The sequence below is a fragment of the Sceloporus occidentalis genome, unplaced genomic scaffold (assembly GCF_023333645.1).
Source record: "Sceloporus occidentalis isolate IW3139 unplaced genomic scaffold, rSceOcc1.0.p SCAF_7, whole genome shotgun sequence".
NCBI classification, from domain to species: Eukaryota; Metazoa; Chordata; class Lepidosauria; order Squamata; family Phrynosomatidae; genus Sceloporus; species Sceloporus occidentalis.
The window spans coordinates 17900031-17916294 of NW_028316987.1; the positions used below are offsets into that span (position 1 = coordinate 17900031).

General features: G+C 42.6%; 1 protein-coding gene across 1 annotated transcript in view; it reads left to right on the forward strand.

Annotated features, from left to right (window-relative positions):
- The first annotated feature begins 841 nt into the window (after positions 1–841).
- Positions 842–16264, forward strand: part of ACE (angiotensin I converting enzyme) — a 66468-nt gene continuing 51045 nt past the window's right edge. Inside the window, exon 1 of the mRNA XM_089532219.1 lies at positions 842–1073. Coding sequence (XP_089388345.1) covers positions 861–1073 — 213 coding nt within the window. The 5' untranslated portion in view covers positions 842–860. The remainder of the gene's footprint in view (positions 1074–16264) is intronic.

Below are 16264 nucleotides of genomic sequence, written 5' to 3' on the forward strand. Positions count from 1 at the left end.
ACCCTCAGTGGGGTGACACCCCTGCTCCCCAAATGTCTGCCTTTGGGAAAGAGAGTGAGGTGCGGAGGGTGTGGAGTGCCCTGAGGGACACCCTCAGTGGGGTGACACCCCTGCTCCCCAAATGTCTGCCTTTGGGAGAGAGAGTGGGGTGCAGGGGGTAGGGATTGCCCTGAGGGACACCCTCAGTGGGGTGACACTCCTGCTCCCCAAATGTCTGCCTTTGGGAGAGAGAGTGAGGTGCGGAGGGTGCAGAGTGCCCTGAGGGACACCCTCAGTGGGGTGACACCCCTGCTCCCCAAATGTCTGCCTTTGGGAAAGAGAGTGAGGTGCGGAGGTTGCGGAGTGCCCTGAGGGACACCCTCAGTGGGGTGACACCCCTGCTCCCCAAATGTCTGCCTTTGGGAAAGAGAGTGAGGTGCGGAGGGTGCGGAGTGCCCTGAGGGACACCCTCAGTGGGGTGACACCCCTGCTCCCCAAATGTCTGCCTTTGGGAAAGGGGGGAGTGCCAAGGGTGTGGGTCGCACAGGGTGACACCCTCAGTGGGGTGACACCCCTGCTCCCCAAGGAGCACGGGTGTCACCCCACTGAGGGTGTCACCCTGTGCGACCCACACCCTTGGCACTCCCCCCTTTCCCTCCCTCTCTCCCTCAGTGGTGTGTGTGTGGTTCCCTCTCTCTCCAGCGAGGCAGCGAGTGGACTTTGGGTGGCGAGGGGGCCGTCCTTTCCACGGGTGACTGGCTGCTTCCTCCAGTGCTGCTGCAGCCTCTGTGGGGAGAAGCGAGGGAGGAGGCAGCCAGTGAGGAGCCTGCTGCTGCTGCTGCTGCTGCTGCTCCCAGGGAAGAGTGCCTTGAGGAGGGAAGATGCCTCTCGCTTTGCTGGCTCTGGCTCTGGCTCTGGGGCTCTCCTCCGCCTTGGACGCCTCCCTGGTGCCCCCGAGCCCCCCGGCCACCGAGGAAGGAGCCCAACTCTTCGCCCAGGACTACAACAGCACCGGGGAAGGCGTCTTCTTCCAGAGCGTCTCCGCCAGCTGGGACTACAACACCAACCTGACGGACTACAACTCCCAGATGCAGGTCAGCAGCAGCCCCCCAAAAGAGGAGGAGGAGGAGGAGGAGCCCCCTTTCCCTGGGAGATGATGATGATGATGGGGCAGAGAAGGGTTGCTGCTGGACCAGGACCCTGGAGCCCTGGGTCCCAGTTCCTGACTATCCACCAAGTCACACTCTCTCAGCCTCAGGGGATGGCAAGGACCAAAACAAACAAACAAACAAACAACAATAACGCCTTCTCTGAGGAAAGAAAACCTTAGGGTCGCCATAAATACAAAAAAAAAAAGGTTGGGGGACTTGGAGGCACAAAACTAAAAAGAGCACCACTGCAGAAATGATAATCCAGTTCGAGACCGCTTTAACTGCCCTTAGGGCTTTCTGGGAGCTGTAGTGTTTAGCCTTCTCTGTAAGAAAACCCTTGGTGCCACAACAAACTACAGTTCCCAGGATTCCCTAGCACTGAGCCAGGGCAGTTAAAGGGGTCTCAGACTGGATTATTTCTGCAGTGTGGACTTGAGGATCCTTCACTGTTCTCTCTGGGTTTAGCTGCTTCCCTCCTTGCCTCACTCTCTTTTTTCTCCTTTGAGACCAAGCTGACCACCTCACAAGCCTTGTTGATGTTGTTGTTGTTGTTGTTGTTGTTGTTGTTGTTGTGTGCCTTCCAAGTTGTTTCCAACATATGGCAGCCCCCCCCCCCCTTAGGCGAACCAAGGGTTTTCTTGGCATGAGTTGACCAGAGGAGGTTTGCCTTTGCTTGCTTCCCCTGAGGCTGAGAGAGTGTGGCTTTGGCCCAAGGTCACCCAGGGGGTTCTTAGGGAACCCTTTCTGGGCCCAGAGAACCATTTTGGCCCCAGAAAGAAAGAGCCCAACACCACTTGTACAATTACTACATCATCTTTGAGACTCACTGCAAGAAAGAAATTGGCAGCGTGAGCTTCCCTAGACTTCAGTCTACTTCCTCAGATGCATTTGCTATTATTATTATTATTATTATTATTATTGAGAGCTCTTGTAGCCCCTTTGAGACTCACTGCAAGAAAGAAATTGGCAGCGTGAGCTTCCCTAGACTTCAGTCTACTTCCTCAGATGCATTTGCTATTATTATTATTATTATTATTATTATTATTATTATTATTGAGAGCTCTTGTAGCCCCTTTGAGACTCACTGCAAGAAAGAAATTGGCAGCGTGAGCTTCCCTAGACTTCAGTCTACTTCCTCAGATGCATTTGCTATTATTATTATTATTATTATTATTATTATTATTATTGAGAGCTCTTGTAGCCCCTTTGAGACTCACTGCAAGAAAGAAATTGGCAGCGTGAGCTTTCCTAGACCTCAGTCTACTTCCTCAAATACATTTGGTGGAGTGGGAACCAAATGCATCTGAGGAAGTAGACTGAAGTCTAGGGAACCTCATGCTGCCAACTTCTTTCTTTCAGTCAGTCTCAAAGGTGCTGCCAGATCTCTCCACGCACCGCTTCTTACAGATGAACATGGCTGTATCTCTGAATTATATCATCTTTATCCAGGAGGCTTTTATGCAGGGCAATGCATTCAGTTTAGGTTTTTAAACCGTTGTGTGTTTGATGTGATTTTATACGGTTTTAGCAAGATGATTTTCATTTTTTAAAAAATTAATGTAAAGTTTTTCAACTATTTTCTCTGGGTCCCTTTCAGGGAGAAAATGATGTATATCAAATAAATATGTATTTACTTATCTCCGCAGTCTTCCCTTATCCTTTTCAGACTCATGTGGGTACTATTTTCATTTTACAGATGGGCAAAGGAAGAGGAGAGAACACCAGATACTGAGAAAGAAACTACTTCTGTCCCAACACTGTTTCAGATAACAGTCCTTCTTCAAGGGCACATTGAAGAATACATGTGCGCGCATATATATATATGAGAACAGGGGGAAGAATGTAGTTTGACACTGCTTTGAGTGCTGTAGCTCCGTCCTATGAAATCCTGGGATGTGTCGTTTTAGAAGGTCTGTAGCCTTCTTTGCCAACAAGTGCTGGTGCCTCGCCAAACTACAAATCCCCGCATCCTGTAGGACGGAGCCATGGCAAATACAGTGGCGATCCAAACTGCATTATTTCTATAGTGTAGATGCACCCATAGAGAACTGAGAGTCCAAACAGTTTAAATCTATTTAATTTTGCATTTTAGTATATTTAAAACCACGCAAAAAGCTTTTTTTAAGGATAATTTGCTATGAATATACAGTTCGTTGCTGTAGTTGTCGTGAACCCTCAAGTCATTTCGGAATTGTGGCAATCCTAAGGCTGTTTTCTGGGGGGGTTTCTTGGCAAGATATAGGTAATGTATTCAAATACACTGTAAAACTGAGCATCAGTGGGGTTTAGTGGGTTGAATATTAGACAAGGATATTGGCAAACAGGTCTCTAATCCCCGCTCAGCCGTTGAAACCTACTGGGTAAACCTGGGCAAGGTAATAGTAAACATCCTCTGAATATATTTTGCCAAGAAAACGCTACTTAACAAGCACTATTGGCAGTAATACTAGTGCAGTCTTAGTAACACACGACAATAAAACCACCAAATAATCTGCTGCCTTCAGATAAAAAAATACATAAATGTGTATCCAAATGAATCACCCTTAGTACTCTTGCGGAAAATTAGAGGTTTCCCTTTCCTAAATGCCAATATTTATGTATACTTTATTACAGAGATATCTTGCATGGTCCAAGGTTAAGCTCCAAATCAATCTCCGCAGCCTGCTGGAGTTATTGTTGTTTGGAGCTATCTCAACAAAGGCTTCCCTTTCCTTTTCCCTTAAGGCTTTACGTATATCTAAAACGAATGTGCTTTTAGGATGTCCTCTTTCCAAATGGGAAATTCTTTTTGTTTGAACAGTTGCGCCAAGCCTAAGATCAACAGTGCTCTGTAGATGTTTTTTGGGTACAATGTGGAACTAAGATTATGTTTTAAAAAAATACTTCTTTAAAAACTCATACTGTTCCAAAGTATACTAGTTCGTGTAATCCTTTCCATCACCGTTCATATTTTCTTCCCTGAGGTCCTTTGAACCAGTTGTTTTTTGGGGGGGTCTAAGATCTAAACAAAATAAAACCCACAACACACACCCTCACCCTAGGTTTAACAATTCACATCCATATCATACCAGATAACTTATTGTATGGATTGTTTTTGACAGTCTGTAAGGTAAGTTGTGTCCAGTATGATATGGAGCTGAATTGTCAAGCTCAGGGTGTTCAAATGAAAGGTATATATTTAACGTGGCTTCATGGTCACATACCTCCTTTTTTGAAAAGAGGTACTCTTGGATACATTCACAGTCCTACATTTAGCGGATTTAAACATTCTTCCGGGAAATGAAGAGTTCTATGACTTCTTTTAAAAGAGTAGGCTGACTTTGCCAAGGTTTTGTTTGTTTGCTTTGAGGCACTTGCCTCCATTTAGCCAATTATGTTTGTTTCTTGCTTGCGTGCATAAAAAAGGTCTCTCTGAGAAGTTTGTTTTCTTAGCCGAAACCTTCTCTGGGAAATGGTTTCTGCATTCCCATCGAGTAAACAATATTATGGTGTGTAGTGGATTAAGTTGGTGGTTTTATTTTGGGATACTGGTGAGATGGTATTTCTGTCCGTCTGTTCCAGATACTTCAAGTGTTGTGAAAGGAAACTGTGTTGTATTTAAAATATTTTTACTCTTAATTCTGTATATGTTTTTAATCTCAGTCCTATATGGGTATATGTATAGGTATGTGTATGCACACATGCATATGTACACTCAGTCTCTCGCACAGAGTTCCCTTGAAGAAGGACAATTGACCAAAACATGTTGGGACAGAAATAAAGTTCCCTTCCCAGCAGCTGTTGTTCTCTCCGCTGTTGCTTTTGCTCATTTGTGGTAATATCCTCACTGGTTTATCTATCATACAGTCATTTTCCAAATGGAAAAACGGATATTTTCAGACTTTGACCAAGTGATTCTGCGGCTGAGGAGCTGTCCATTTACCTCATTCCCATCCTGCACTTTGAAAATAAAAATTGTGTTGCTAGGGCCACTTTCATCATAGTAAGAAACAGTTTTAAAAATAGAAAAATAATTGGTGGGGAGGGATACAAAGTGCTAACCTAGCAGTTCTTAAAATCCTGGACTTGCCCTTTTTAACTAGCTCCTCAGTAATGACAGAGATTATAAAACCTTCCACAACTTGTGAGCACAGCATTCCCCAACCCACTGCCCCAAACAAGATATTTTTCCCCCTTCTAGTGCTTTATTGAGGTCCTGCTTGCCTTCTCCCCAGGCTCACTCAGAATGGGATGAGGGAGAAGGAATGGGATAATGTCTGGTTTAGCCCAGAAAATGTGCATTTTCATGCCTGCATATAAACGCCCTGATGCGACTGCTGCAGCAAAGCAAAAAAATTAAAGTGCAACTAATCTAATGGATGTAATGACAACATACACAAACCAGACAGTCCAACAAGGTGGCATGGAGTGAAGGGTGTGTGTGTGAAAGGGCATGTATTGGGGTGGGTGGGTGGTAAACCATGATTGTGCTTTGCCAATGTATCACACCCACACTGATACACAGATGCCCTGTACTGGCAGAGCATTGCATGTGCAACTGTGTGACCGATCAAATGGCCAGTTATGCAAATGAATGGCATCTCAGTGAATGTGGGAGGTATTTGGAGGTCACAGGTGGTGTGTTTGTGCAACAGTGTATATCCATGGTGGGGAGGTGACAAAAAAAATAGCTTGATGCTGGGCTGTACAGTTGGGCCATGAGTATCCGGCCCGCCTTGGGAGTGGGCCTTGTGAACAACAGGGGTTCAACCTGCTCTTGGAAAAAGCATGACTGAGCCCCTTTTTCCTGCCTGTCTGCTTTGGCCCAGTGTCTTTCTTGAGCTAAGGAGGAAAGGGTAAAACTACTGTATTCAATCTTGCCTACATCCCTAGAGTTAAGTGGACCCTTAATGTGACCCTTGAACCCATGGCGAGTAGGTCCTCCTTTGCTGGGCATACATACAGCCAGGCAAGCTGGCACAAGCAGTGTGGACATGATGTAATATCAAGTGGTGTGTAATCATTGTCTAGCCAGTGGCCTGGAGTTTTGCCCTGTGGTTTCTCACACCACATGTCTTCTCTAATCCTACCTCAGAATCCAGAATTGCGTTTAGATGGGTTTTTTATTTTATTTTTGGCTGGCCACTGGCCTGCTGGGTGGGGATTGTAGCACAGGAAAGTCTGATCCAGAGGTATTCCCCTGGAAGAAATGTGTGGAATTATTTTTTTATTTATTTTTAATAAGAATTTGCCAAAATGCACTAAATTATTTCATATTCAAGATGGAAAAATGTGAGATTAAAAATGTAGAAATGTGGGAGAAACAGAAACCGAGAGGTGTTGCCTATCTAGGCTTATGTTTTTAAAGGTTCAAGTCTTAAAAACCTGGGTTTGAAAGCCCAGTGTATTCAGCCATACCAGTGCTGAATCTGATTTTTAATCTCCAAATCATATCCTTCCATTCCCAGTTAATAAATCCTTAGCAGCTCTCACCCAGTTCACTTTTCACAACTGGCAATGCCAATTGAAAATTCCATTCTATACAAAATCGTTTGAAAAACGAGCATCCTCAGATGGGATTAAACACTGAACATAGGAGCAAACCTGCTTTGAGGGCTGGGATTACTGATAATTTTTAACATTATGGATCAGTCATGGAATTATTATGTGGATTTTAACTCATATTCTCTTTCTTATGTCCTCTGTAGCATCATCTCTTGATAGATGGCTTCAGCAAAGTCTTTCAAATGAGTTTTTACAATGAGTAAATGACTGCTTTAAATTTCATTGGCAAGATTTAAGATGAGTGTACAGGCAAGCCTATAGAGGAAGAGAGTTTTAATCGCATACTCTAAGCAGAAGAGCAAAGTGACAAGACTGACCAAAAGACAAATAAAAGCAAGGAGTAGTGTTCTGTGTTCACTCTACGCCTGGAGTAGGAATGATGTGACTTTCCAGATGTTGCTGGATTAGAACTCCCAGCAGTCCCAACAAGCATAGCCAATGCTGAAGAATAATGGGAATTGCACTTCAACATCTGGAAAGTCCCACAAGCCTCATGTTTGCTCCACATCTTCTACCTAGGCACAGCTTTGTCCAGTGAACAGCAGAAGCAGATAGTTGTTTGTTCTCTGCATCACTGTAATGCATGCATTACTGGTGTTCCCTAAAAGAGAAGTTATCTGATATTATAAGGCAGCAAGGTAAGGCTAGGCAGCAAGAAAAGGACCAGCCAAGAAGGGGGACAGGTGGATTTCTACACAAAAAATATAGACAGATACATTTAGAAACAGTCAGTCATCGACTTCAGCAAAGCAACCTACTCATATTAAATGATGTGAAATAAAAGTGCTAATGGGATTTGATAAGGCACAGGCTTGAGGGACTGCAAGGAACGTGAGGTTTGTGTGTGTGTATGAGAGAGAAAGGCAGACAGCAACTGCAACTAGCATGACATAAAAGGGTAGAAATGTGTTAGTTCATTACTTATCAGTGTATTTTTATTGCCAAAGAAAGTGAGATGTGCTTGAGGGATTTTCTGACACGAATGTCAAAATAATTTGGCTGGCTTTGGATACTTTGGACTTTAGAGGATGTTAGATGCCATTTTATGCTCTGCTTTAGGCAGCAAAAAGTCTTGGGGCAGACCTATATAAGAATGAAAGAGACTTGTCAGTCCCTCATTCTTCCATAATCTGGAAAACATCACATTTTGGATTACAATTCCCATATCCCAAATGGCTATATTGATGCTGGTTTCTGAGAGTTGTAGTCCAGAAAAGCAATGCTCTGCTCTGTACACTTCCTGCAATGCATCATGGACTGGTACAGTTTGATAGTGTGTGTAGCTTGTGTGGAAAGATGTGTACCCTCTTGCCTCCCAAATTCAGATGAGCCCAGGAAGCTGTTTTCTTATAGACTTTCCCCTTTCCTGAAGTGTGAGCTTTGCTTCTAGTACAGGTGTGTGCCTTGCAAGACATGGCAGCATAAGAACCCAGTCCTAATTTATTGATTTCTATAGGGGAAATGTTAAGCCCATGCTCTCACATTTAGGTCAATTAGATCTAAAAGTGATTAATTGTGGTTGGACTTTGACACTACATAAAAGAAGTAGTGCAAATAGATAGTTCTATATAATTATCAGCTATTAATAAATGGCTAAGAACTAATAATGTATAATTGGATCAATGCTCCAATACCTTCTACATTGCCATTGTAGAGATTTAAATGGCTAAAACTTGTACTGGTATTCCTACTCTTCTCCCACTTAAAAGTACTTCCAACATGAGCGCTTGGGTATTCAGATAATAGGGTGAGTTAGTTGCCCTCGAAGCCAAAGTGAAAAGCATGGTGTGTATCCTGAACTGTCAGTATGGAAATATGATATTTCAGGAACAATGGGAGGTAGCAAAAGAGACAGACTTTCTATATTTGCATAATCGTTTCAAACTGTAGTTGCTAGTGTCACTTTCAGAACATAAATTAACATTTTAAAATGACACAGTGCCTAAAATAGGAAGAAAATGTCTGGGCTAATAGTAATGGGGTAGATGAACAAGTATGGAAGCATGAACAAAGCATAATTTCATCTCTGTCTTCCTGAAACCTTTGCCTGTCTCTCTTCCAAGATTGTTTCTGGTGTTGAGGTATTTTGCTTGCACAATACCAGGCCAGTGGCTCTGGAGTACTTCCAAAAGTAGGATCCCTTTGTGGTTAGGTTAGAGCTGTAACAGAAACATTGGGAAATTAAAGAAATAAGTGGAAAAGAAATTCAAGTGAGCCTTCCACTCCATTCCTTCATGACTGGGCTGCCAACCTGTGAAAGGTGTGGAACAAGTGCACTAACCTAACCATTGATAATACAGCCATTGCACCATTTGTCTTGAAACCTCAACTAATAATTCCCCTTGCAAATTTCCTCTCCCAGTGCCTCTTCATGAGCAAGCAGCAACAGGGATTTCAAGGCAAGAGATTGAGGTACTATAGAATGGTATAGCTCTGTCCTTCAGATTTTGACCTATCAAAAAAGCTCATTCTGTCACCAGTGAAGCATAGCTGAAATATAAAAAGCCATATGATACAGTCAGCCCTCTGCATCTGTGGATTTTTTATCCACAGAATTAATCACTCACTGCCTGAAAATATTCAAAATATAAATTCCAATAAGCAAATCTTGATTTTGCCATTTTATATAAGGGGCACTATTTTACTATGCCACTGTATTTAATAGAACTTGAGCATCCACAAATTTTGTTATCCATGGAGGGGGTCAGGGTCCTGGTACCAAGCCCCAGTGGATATCAAGGGCTGACTGTATTCTATATAAATGTAGCCATCTATGTTGAACTTAAATTTTTCAGGTCTTGCAGTGAATCGAGAACTATGTGAATATCCTGAAGGTTCATGAAGATTGACTGATGCAGATTACAACTATTTCACAGTACAATTGTGTCCTTAATTCTTGTCATCTGGTTGTCCAATCTTCTGGTGGCAATCCAAAATGATCTATATATACCTGAACTGCTAACAGAAATTGGCAACTATTTTGCTGCCACTTTTTGGTTCCTATATCCAGTGTCACTATCAGACTAATTTTCAGTTTTCTCTCTTCTGTGTAATACCTCACAGTGTTACCTAGTATATTGTTGTTGTGTGCCTTCAAGTTGTTTCTGACTTATGATGACCCTATGGAAAACCTATCACAGGGTTTTCTTGGCAAGATTTGTTCAGAGGTTTGCCTTCACCTTCCCCTGAGGCTGAGAGCATGTGACATGCCCAAGGCCACCCAGTGGGTTTAATGGATGAGCTGGGAATAGAACCCTGGTCTCCAGAGTCATAGTCTCACTTTCACACCACTGTGCTACTCTGGCTGTCTAGTGTGTACAAAGGGAAAAGTTAAATGGGTGCCAAAATAAGCCAGAATTACGTTGGCTGTGATGACAGAGAGGAAGCCTTCTCAAATGACAAGGCTTATCAGCCAAGCCGAGCAGAAGTGACAAGTAAAATTGGTTGCTTGCAACTCGCTCCAGCTGTTATGCCAGCCTCTCTAGCCCTTGTTAGGACCTCCAAATAGCTGTAAACGCACCAGAATAACACAGCTTTTGCATTAGCTGGGGGGTGCTCCTTCTGCATGGCTGGGACTTAACAAGCTGTCCAACCTAAGTGGAAGTAATGAGGAATTTCTCTATGTACATGATGTTAGGTGGAAAGTTTAGTGTCCTAAGAATCAAACTTATAAAGAGATGAGGATGGAATGCGGGAAACACTTGGTGATGTAATAGTAGGGGAAAGGATAACTTAAAAGTGTAGCTGCTTGTGTCTTCCTCTATACTGCAAAAGCAGAATAAATTATGCAAAACCAGCCCAAATAAGAAAGCATATTTTTGCATAATTTATTTGTATTATAGAATTTTACTTGGAATCTAGGTAATAATTTACTGCCAGAGAATAGGGTACTCTGGATTCATTTTAGCTTGTGCCAATCTATTTAGCTCCACTGTGTTTGGATGTAAATCTGAACTGTACTGCACAGCCATTCCTCCACGCTCCCTTCTTCTGTTGCAATACAGTTGCAAGAAAGGATTCAAAAGAATTTTCTTCTGGTGTCAGATACACAAATGCCTGGTGAAAGATAAAACAGTGCCTATGTTACACTGAGGGGTACTGTGCAATCACGAACATGAATATGTTTGAACATATAGCCTTTAACTGATTTAACACTTTTCTGTAGCGTACCCTTTTTTATTAAAAAAAAATCCCAGAGCAATATTGCATTGTGAAAAAAACCCACAAAATACAATGGATTCAAATAATAAAACAATAAAACAGAGATGGAAAAGTAAAATAACTACACATTTAGGTGTAATTGGCTAGGTTAGTGATTAGATAAATGCCTAGACAAACTAGTCTTCAGCTAAGGGAAGAAACATCTTGTATGATTTCAAAGAGAGATTGTTCTACTTTATGATAGCCACTGTAGTGAAAGCCCTCCCTTGAAACATGAGAAAGCACAAAACAAAAAGCCTGACTCAGTCTATATAGGAGAGTGAATACATTGGATATTGTTAACAATATGCAACATTTATTTTAGCTAAACATTTGCTATCACCTCTAAGCTGGCCAGGACCCTTAGAGCAATGTCTAAGAGACAAAACAAACAAACAAACAAAAACAGTCTTTAAAAGCATACAGGAACAGGATGTGTGTTTTTTTTAAACAACAACAACCCAGTTCCTAGAAACACACATAATTTAAACAGTCATAAAAGCCACCTCTGGTTCAAAGAACCAAAGGCTGTGTGAAACAATTTTGGTTAGCATTCTGTTAGTGAATTACAGTGGTGTAAGTTGGGAGCTTAGCGCACAGCAAAATAAAGTCGCTTACCGCTCCTGAATTCAAGCCAAATTCAGGCTGCTCCCTGGTTTTATTGCATGACTTCTGTGCCAAAAACTGTCATCTGGGTATAGCCTGGCTCCAACACTGTTCCCTGAACTTGCTTCGGTGGCCATTTTTCAAAGTCAAAGAATGTTCCTGACTTTAAAAAATGGCCGCTGAAGTGAGTTCAGGGACCACTCAGATGGTGGTTTGGGGGGCAAAAGCCATGCAATAAAACCAGGGGACAGCCCTAATTTGGTTTCAATTTGGGAGCGGTAAGTCACTTTATTTTGCTGTGTGCTAAGCTCCTTGGACTCATGCCATCGCAACTAACTTTTATAGCTGTTGTGGAGGTTGGAATTCTCTACTGACCATGCAACAACCAACCAACCAACCAACCTCCCGCTCCCCGCTTCTCAGCTGCAACCCACTGAATGTAAGCATTTCCTGGTTAGTGAGGGGAACAGCAGATAAGTGTCCAGCTATTTTTGTATAGGTGGACACAGAGCAGTGATATCATTCACAGGCACCATCAGAGGTTGCCTGGAGGTCTCTGTGGATGGCTGTTGCTGTTCCTCCGGCTACAGAAAAATAGCTGGATGCATGTCTTCTCTTCTTTCACTTTCCACCAACCAGGAAATGCCCAGTTTCTGGGGGCTACAGCTGAGAAAACCTAGTCTATTGAGGCAGTGGGATGTGCACCAGGACCTCCATTTCTAGACCCAAAGAGCACCTCTTTCAGTGGGAGTGTAACTCATCCAGAACAAACTGTAATCCAAATCCTAGGGCTCATTCCCACTATGGTTTAAACCGGATCATGATTCGAAAAGATCCGGTTTAAACAACCATGGTTCCCACTTAATTCAAATCGCTGAAGTGATTCAGAAAGGGGGGACATGGTTTTTACCTATTTAACCCACGTCAAAAAGACTCTGGCAAAATGGGTTTTTTGGGGGGCTGAATCGATTTAATTAGAAATAAATTGATTCAGCCCAAGTGGAAACCAGAGCAGATTCAAATCGGATTTGAATTCCTCTGGTTCCCACTGGCGGCAGCTTCCCCAGCCTCCTGGCCATACCTCCATGCCTGCTCCATCCTCAGTCCTCTGTCCTCCTGGCCTGGTTCTCTCCTTCCGCCTTGGCTTCTCCTCCGCCTCCGTCCTACCAGTATGGCCAGTAGGACAGAGAGAGGCATGGTGAGGAAGCCATGGCTGTCACTACCTGCACCGATTCTTGAAACCGGTGCAAACATAGTGGGAACCATTGTGTTTGCTAAAGCTGTTTCAGGAATTGGTTCAGGAATCGAATCAAAAGGTAAGTGGGAATTAGGGCTGGTTTAGCTTTCCTGCTTAGAAACTGAACTTCCTTCTTGGCTGGAATGAAACTGCAGTTTATTCAATCATATTCAAAGCTCCTATTCATAATACACGTAGTTAACACTGGGACACTGGTAAAAGTCCATTTTAAGAAAAGGTCTTTCTCACGGTAATGTAAAAATAGCACCTAATTCCTGTTACAAGGAAGTCCTCTCATAATAGCTCTGTGCTAAGTGAACCAGCGTGGTTCTTCCAGATTACAGTAATTCTGAAAAAATATTTCATACAAGACACATATATTCCATTGTATGATATCCTACTATGCAACAAAGATGAAACAATCAAAGCCAATTTTCACTTATACAACTCAGCTACCAATTGTGCTTCTGTATAATAAACAAGCTGTCTGAGCATTTCCTTTCATATTACAAGCCCCAGGAAAGAATAAAACATGTCTCACATTTCCCACTGTTTATATCCGCTGTAACATCCACTCCCTTAAGAAGACATCTGTAACTTTCATATGGATTGCACCATATGGAAACAGACTTTCAGCTTTTTGTACTCATTATAAATATACTGATAAAACAAACTTCTCATTCAGATTATGAAGTCTTTAAAATCTTTCCTTAAGAGATGGTAAAACATATGGGCCTTGTCTTGAGCTTGGGGAAATTACTGTTTGGGACTATTCTGCAGGGGATTCTGGCAGATATGACCCCAAATAGTAAGCTCTGCTCTTGTCCTTTTAGAGATCATTTTTAGAGGTACATTTAACGTACATATTTGCTCTGTATTGATATCAATGTATATCTAAGACGCTTTGGTTCCAATATTACTTTTTTGTTTATTATTTTTTAACGTTAATGTTCCAGAAGTTTTACATATATATCCATTTGTTTGTGGTGTTGATCATTGTAGGAGGCTCACACTGTGTGTGTTTGGACACCACAGTAGTAATTTTACTTTTAGGCTAATTTTTGTGAACAAGACAGTATGTTGTTACTTATTGCTTGGTCCCACCGCAAAGTGGGTGCAGCTAAACAAACCTTCTGGAGAAGGAGCTGGCCACAACCAGGGCTACTATGGTACATACCAAGGAACTGGCTCAGATTTCTGATACTAAGTCTCAGGCTAAACACAGTGAGCCTATAAAACCTGCACCAGGATCCTTGAGGAAACCTTCTTCCAAACCTTATTTGCCTTAAAGGGTCAAGTACATCCTGCTCTACCAAATTTGTCCACAGGGTGTGGGGCTTAAGAGTGTAGAATGGAGGAACCTAAGAAGAGGGAGACGCTCTATCTCCAGACCTGCTTGCTTACATGGAGCTTTCCATGGTGCTACCTTACCTCTCCAATATTTACTGAAAATGCAACACTAAATTACAGCCTTTTATCATGTCTCAGGACATAGCTACTGAATACAGTGGTATGATGCAACGGGAGCGTTGTGTGACATCTAAGTATTCTGTTTTGCCTTTTTACCTTGGAACAATGATGGGAAACTGGCTACACACAGCACATTCTAAATTTGCACCTGTGGTTAATGCTTTTGTTAACTGCCCTCCTCAACACATAGCAACTCCATGGATAAGACATCTCTAAGACTTCCTGTTCTCAACCTCTCTGTTCAGGTTCTGCAGGGTTAGGCCCATGGCCTCCCTGACTGAATCTGGCATATAGTCTTCCTCTCTTTCTCCTGCCACCTACCATTCCTAGTCTCATTGTCTTTTCTAATGAGTCATGCTTTCTCATGATATGGCCAAACTATGGCAGCGTCAATTTGGTCATCTATGGAGAGTTCAGGCTTGATCTAGAACCCATTTATTTGTCTTCTTGGTTGCCCATGGAATCCTCAGCAGTCTTGTCCAGCACCACATCTCAAATGAGTTGTTTTTCTTTCTGTCAGAAAGACAAAGGACCAGTGTTGCTTTACATCCAGTACACAGGAATGGTAGTGATCCATAGCAAAGTCTGTCATGTTCCATATAGAAATCTTGCCCTAATCTAGTGAACCAGAGGAATATGGACTGGCTGGATATAAGATTTCTAATTATTAGACTAAGTTCACATATTGCAGTGTTACAAACCCTTTGCTGGCAACCATTCTTGTGAAGTGTCTGTCCTTTGAGTCTAGTGATATTCATGAAGACATTATGGAATCATGTTGCCTGAATGTACCATGTAGAGCCATTTCCAAGTTCTTGCATTTTCAAAGAGCTATATCCCTCACAATGGCAATGATCAATGCCCAGTATAATCATAAGAGTTCTGTAGGCTGAACTCTGCTATGGCTTCCCACTCACCACACCCAGGACTTATGTTTTTGCATTGATAGCCCCTATGAATGGCCATTTCATGCCTGGTGTAGAGAGGTGAATTGAAGAAGCAATTTGCTATTCTTCACAGCCAGATGCAGAGTGTTGCATCTTCCACCAAAATCCACTGGGATCTCAGCAGATAATATCATTGTTTCACCTCTGGCTATGAGCATAGATCCTTCTATGAACTTCCATGCTTTCCACCAGCCCAGAAGCTTACCACAGCAAAGTCATGAGTCCTGGAGGTGTTGGTTGGTATGGCAGGTGGAAGAGAATATCACCCTCTGCAGTGACCCACCCCCAAACCAAAAAATGAGGGAGTGATCATTATATATTATTGTTTTGCTATTTGTATTTTATATTTTTAATGCATTGTACATGGATGGACTCAGTCAGGGAAGCCACAGCCCTGAGTGTGTGTGTATCCTGAGCAGAGCTGTTGATCGCAGGGTGTATTGGAGATCTCTCATTCATAGTATCACCATAATTCAAAGCTGACTTAATGGTAATTAAAAACAGCAAACTCTGCCCAGAGGACTCTGGTTAGCAAGCATTCTGAAAAGCATTTAACAGATTATAAATAAAAGCTGTGGGGGTATTGTAATGCACTGAATAACTGTTCTAACTGACTGTAAATTAAGAAGCTTATGATTGTACAGAGATTCACTCTCCCCCAAAAGATCAGCTGCCCCCAGCCTGGGGCTCTACATATGTGTCAAGCTCCCATCGTTCCTATCAGAATGCACATATGTCTGGAATCAATGGTCATTATCGTCCTGCTTCTCTAGAAGGGCCCAGGTTGTAGAAAGCGGACAAATATCTTGGAGCGCCATAAATTGCCATAAACAGATGTTTGCTAATATTTTCATTGGGGAGACTCAGTTGAGGAGTTTCCTCACAGCCTGGTTGTATATTTAAGTTGTGATGGCTTCCGCATTTGAGGTACTGGCTGGTTATCCTGAAGGTCAGCTTGGCTCACTTCACCGAGTCAGCTGCACCCATTTGCTCTACAGCCTCTTTCAGCTGAGTTCTTTCTTTCTACTTTTGGTACATTGCACTTTAGATTGTTTTGATCAGTGTTTCCAAAACTTCAGTGGTCCCCAGATGTTGTTGGACCACACCTCTTGAAAACACAACCAGTGTGG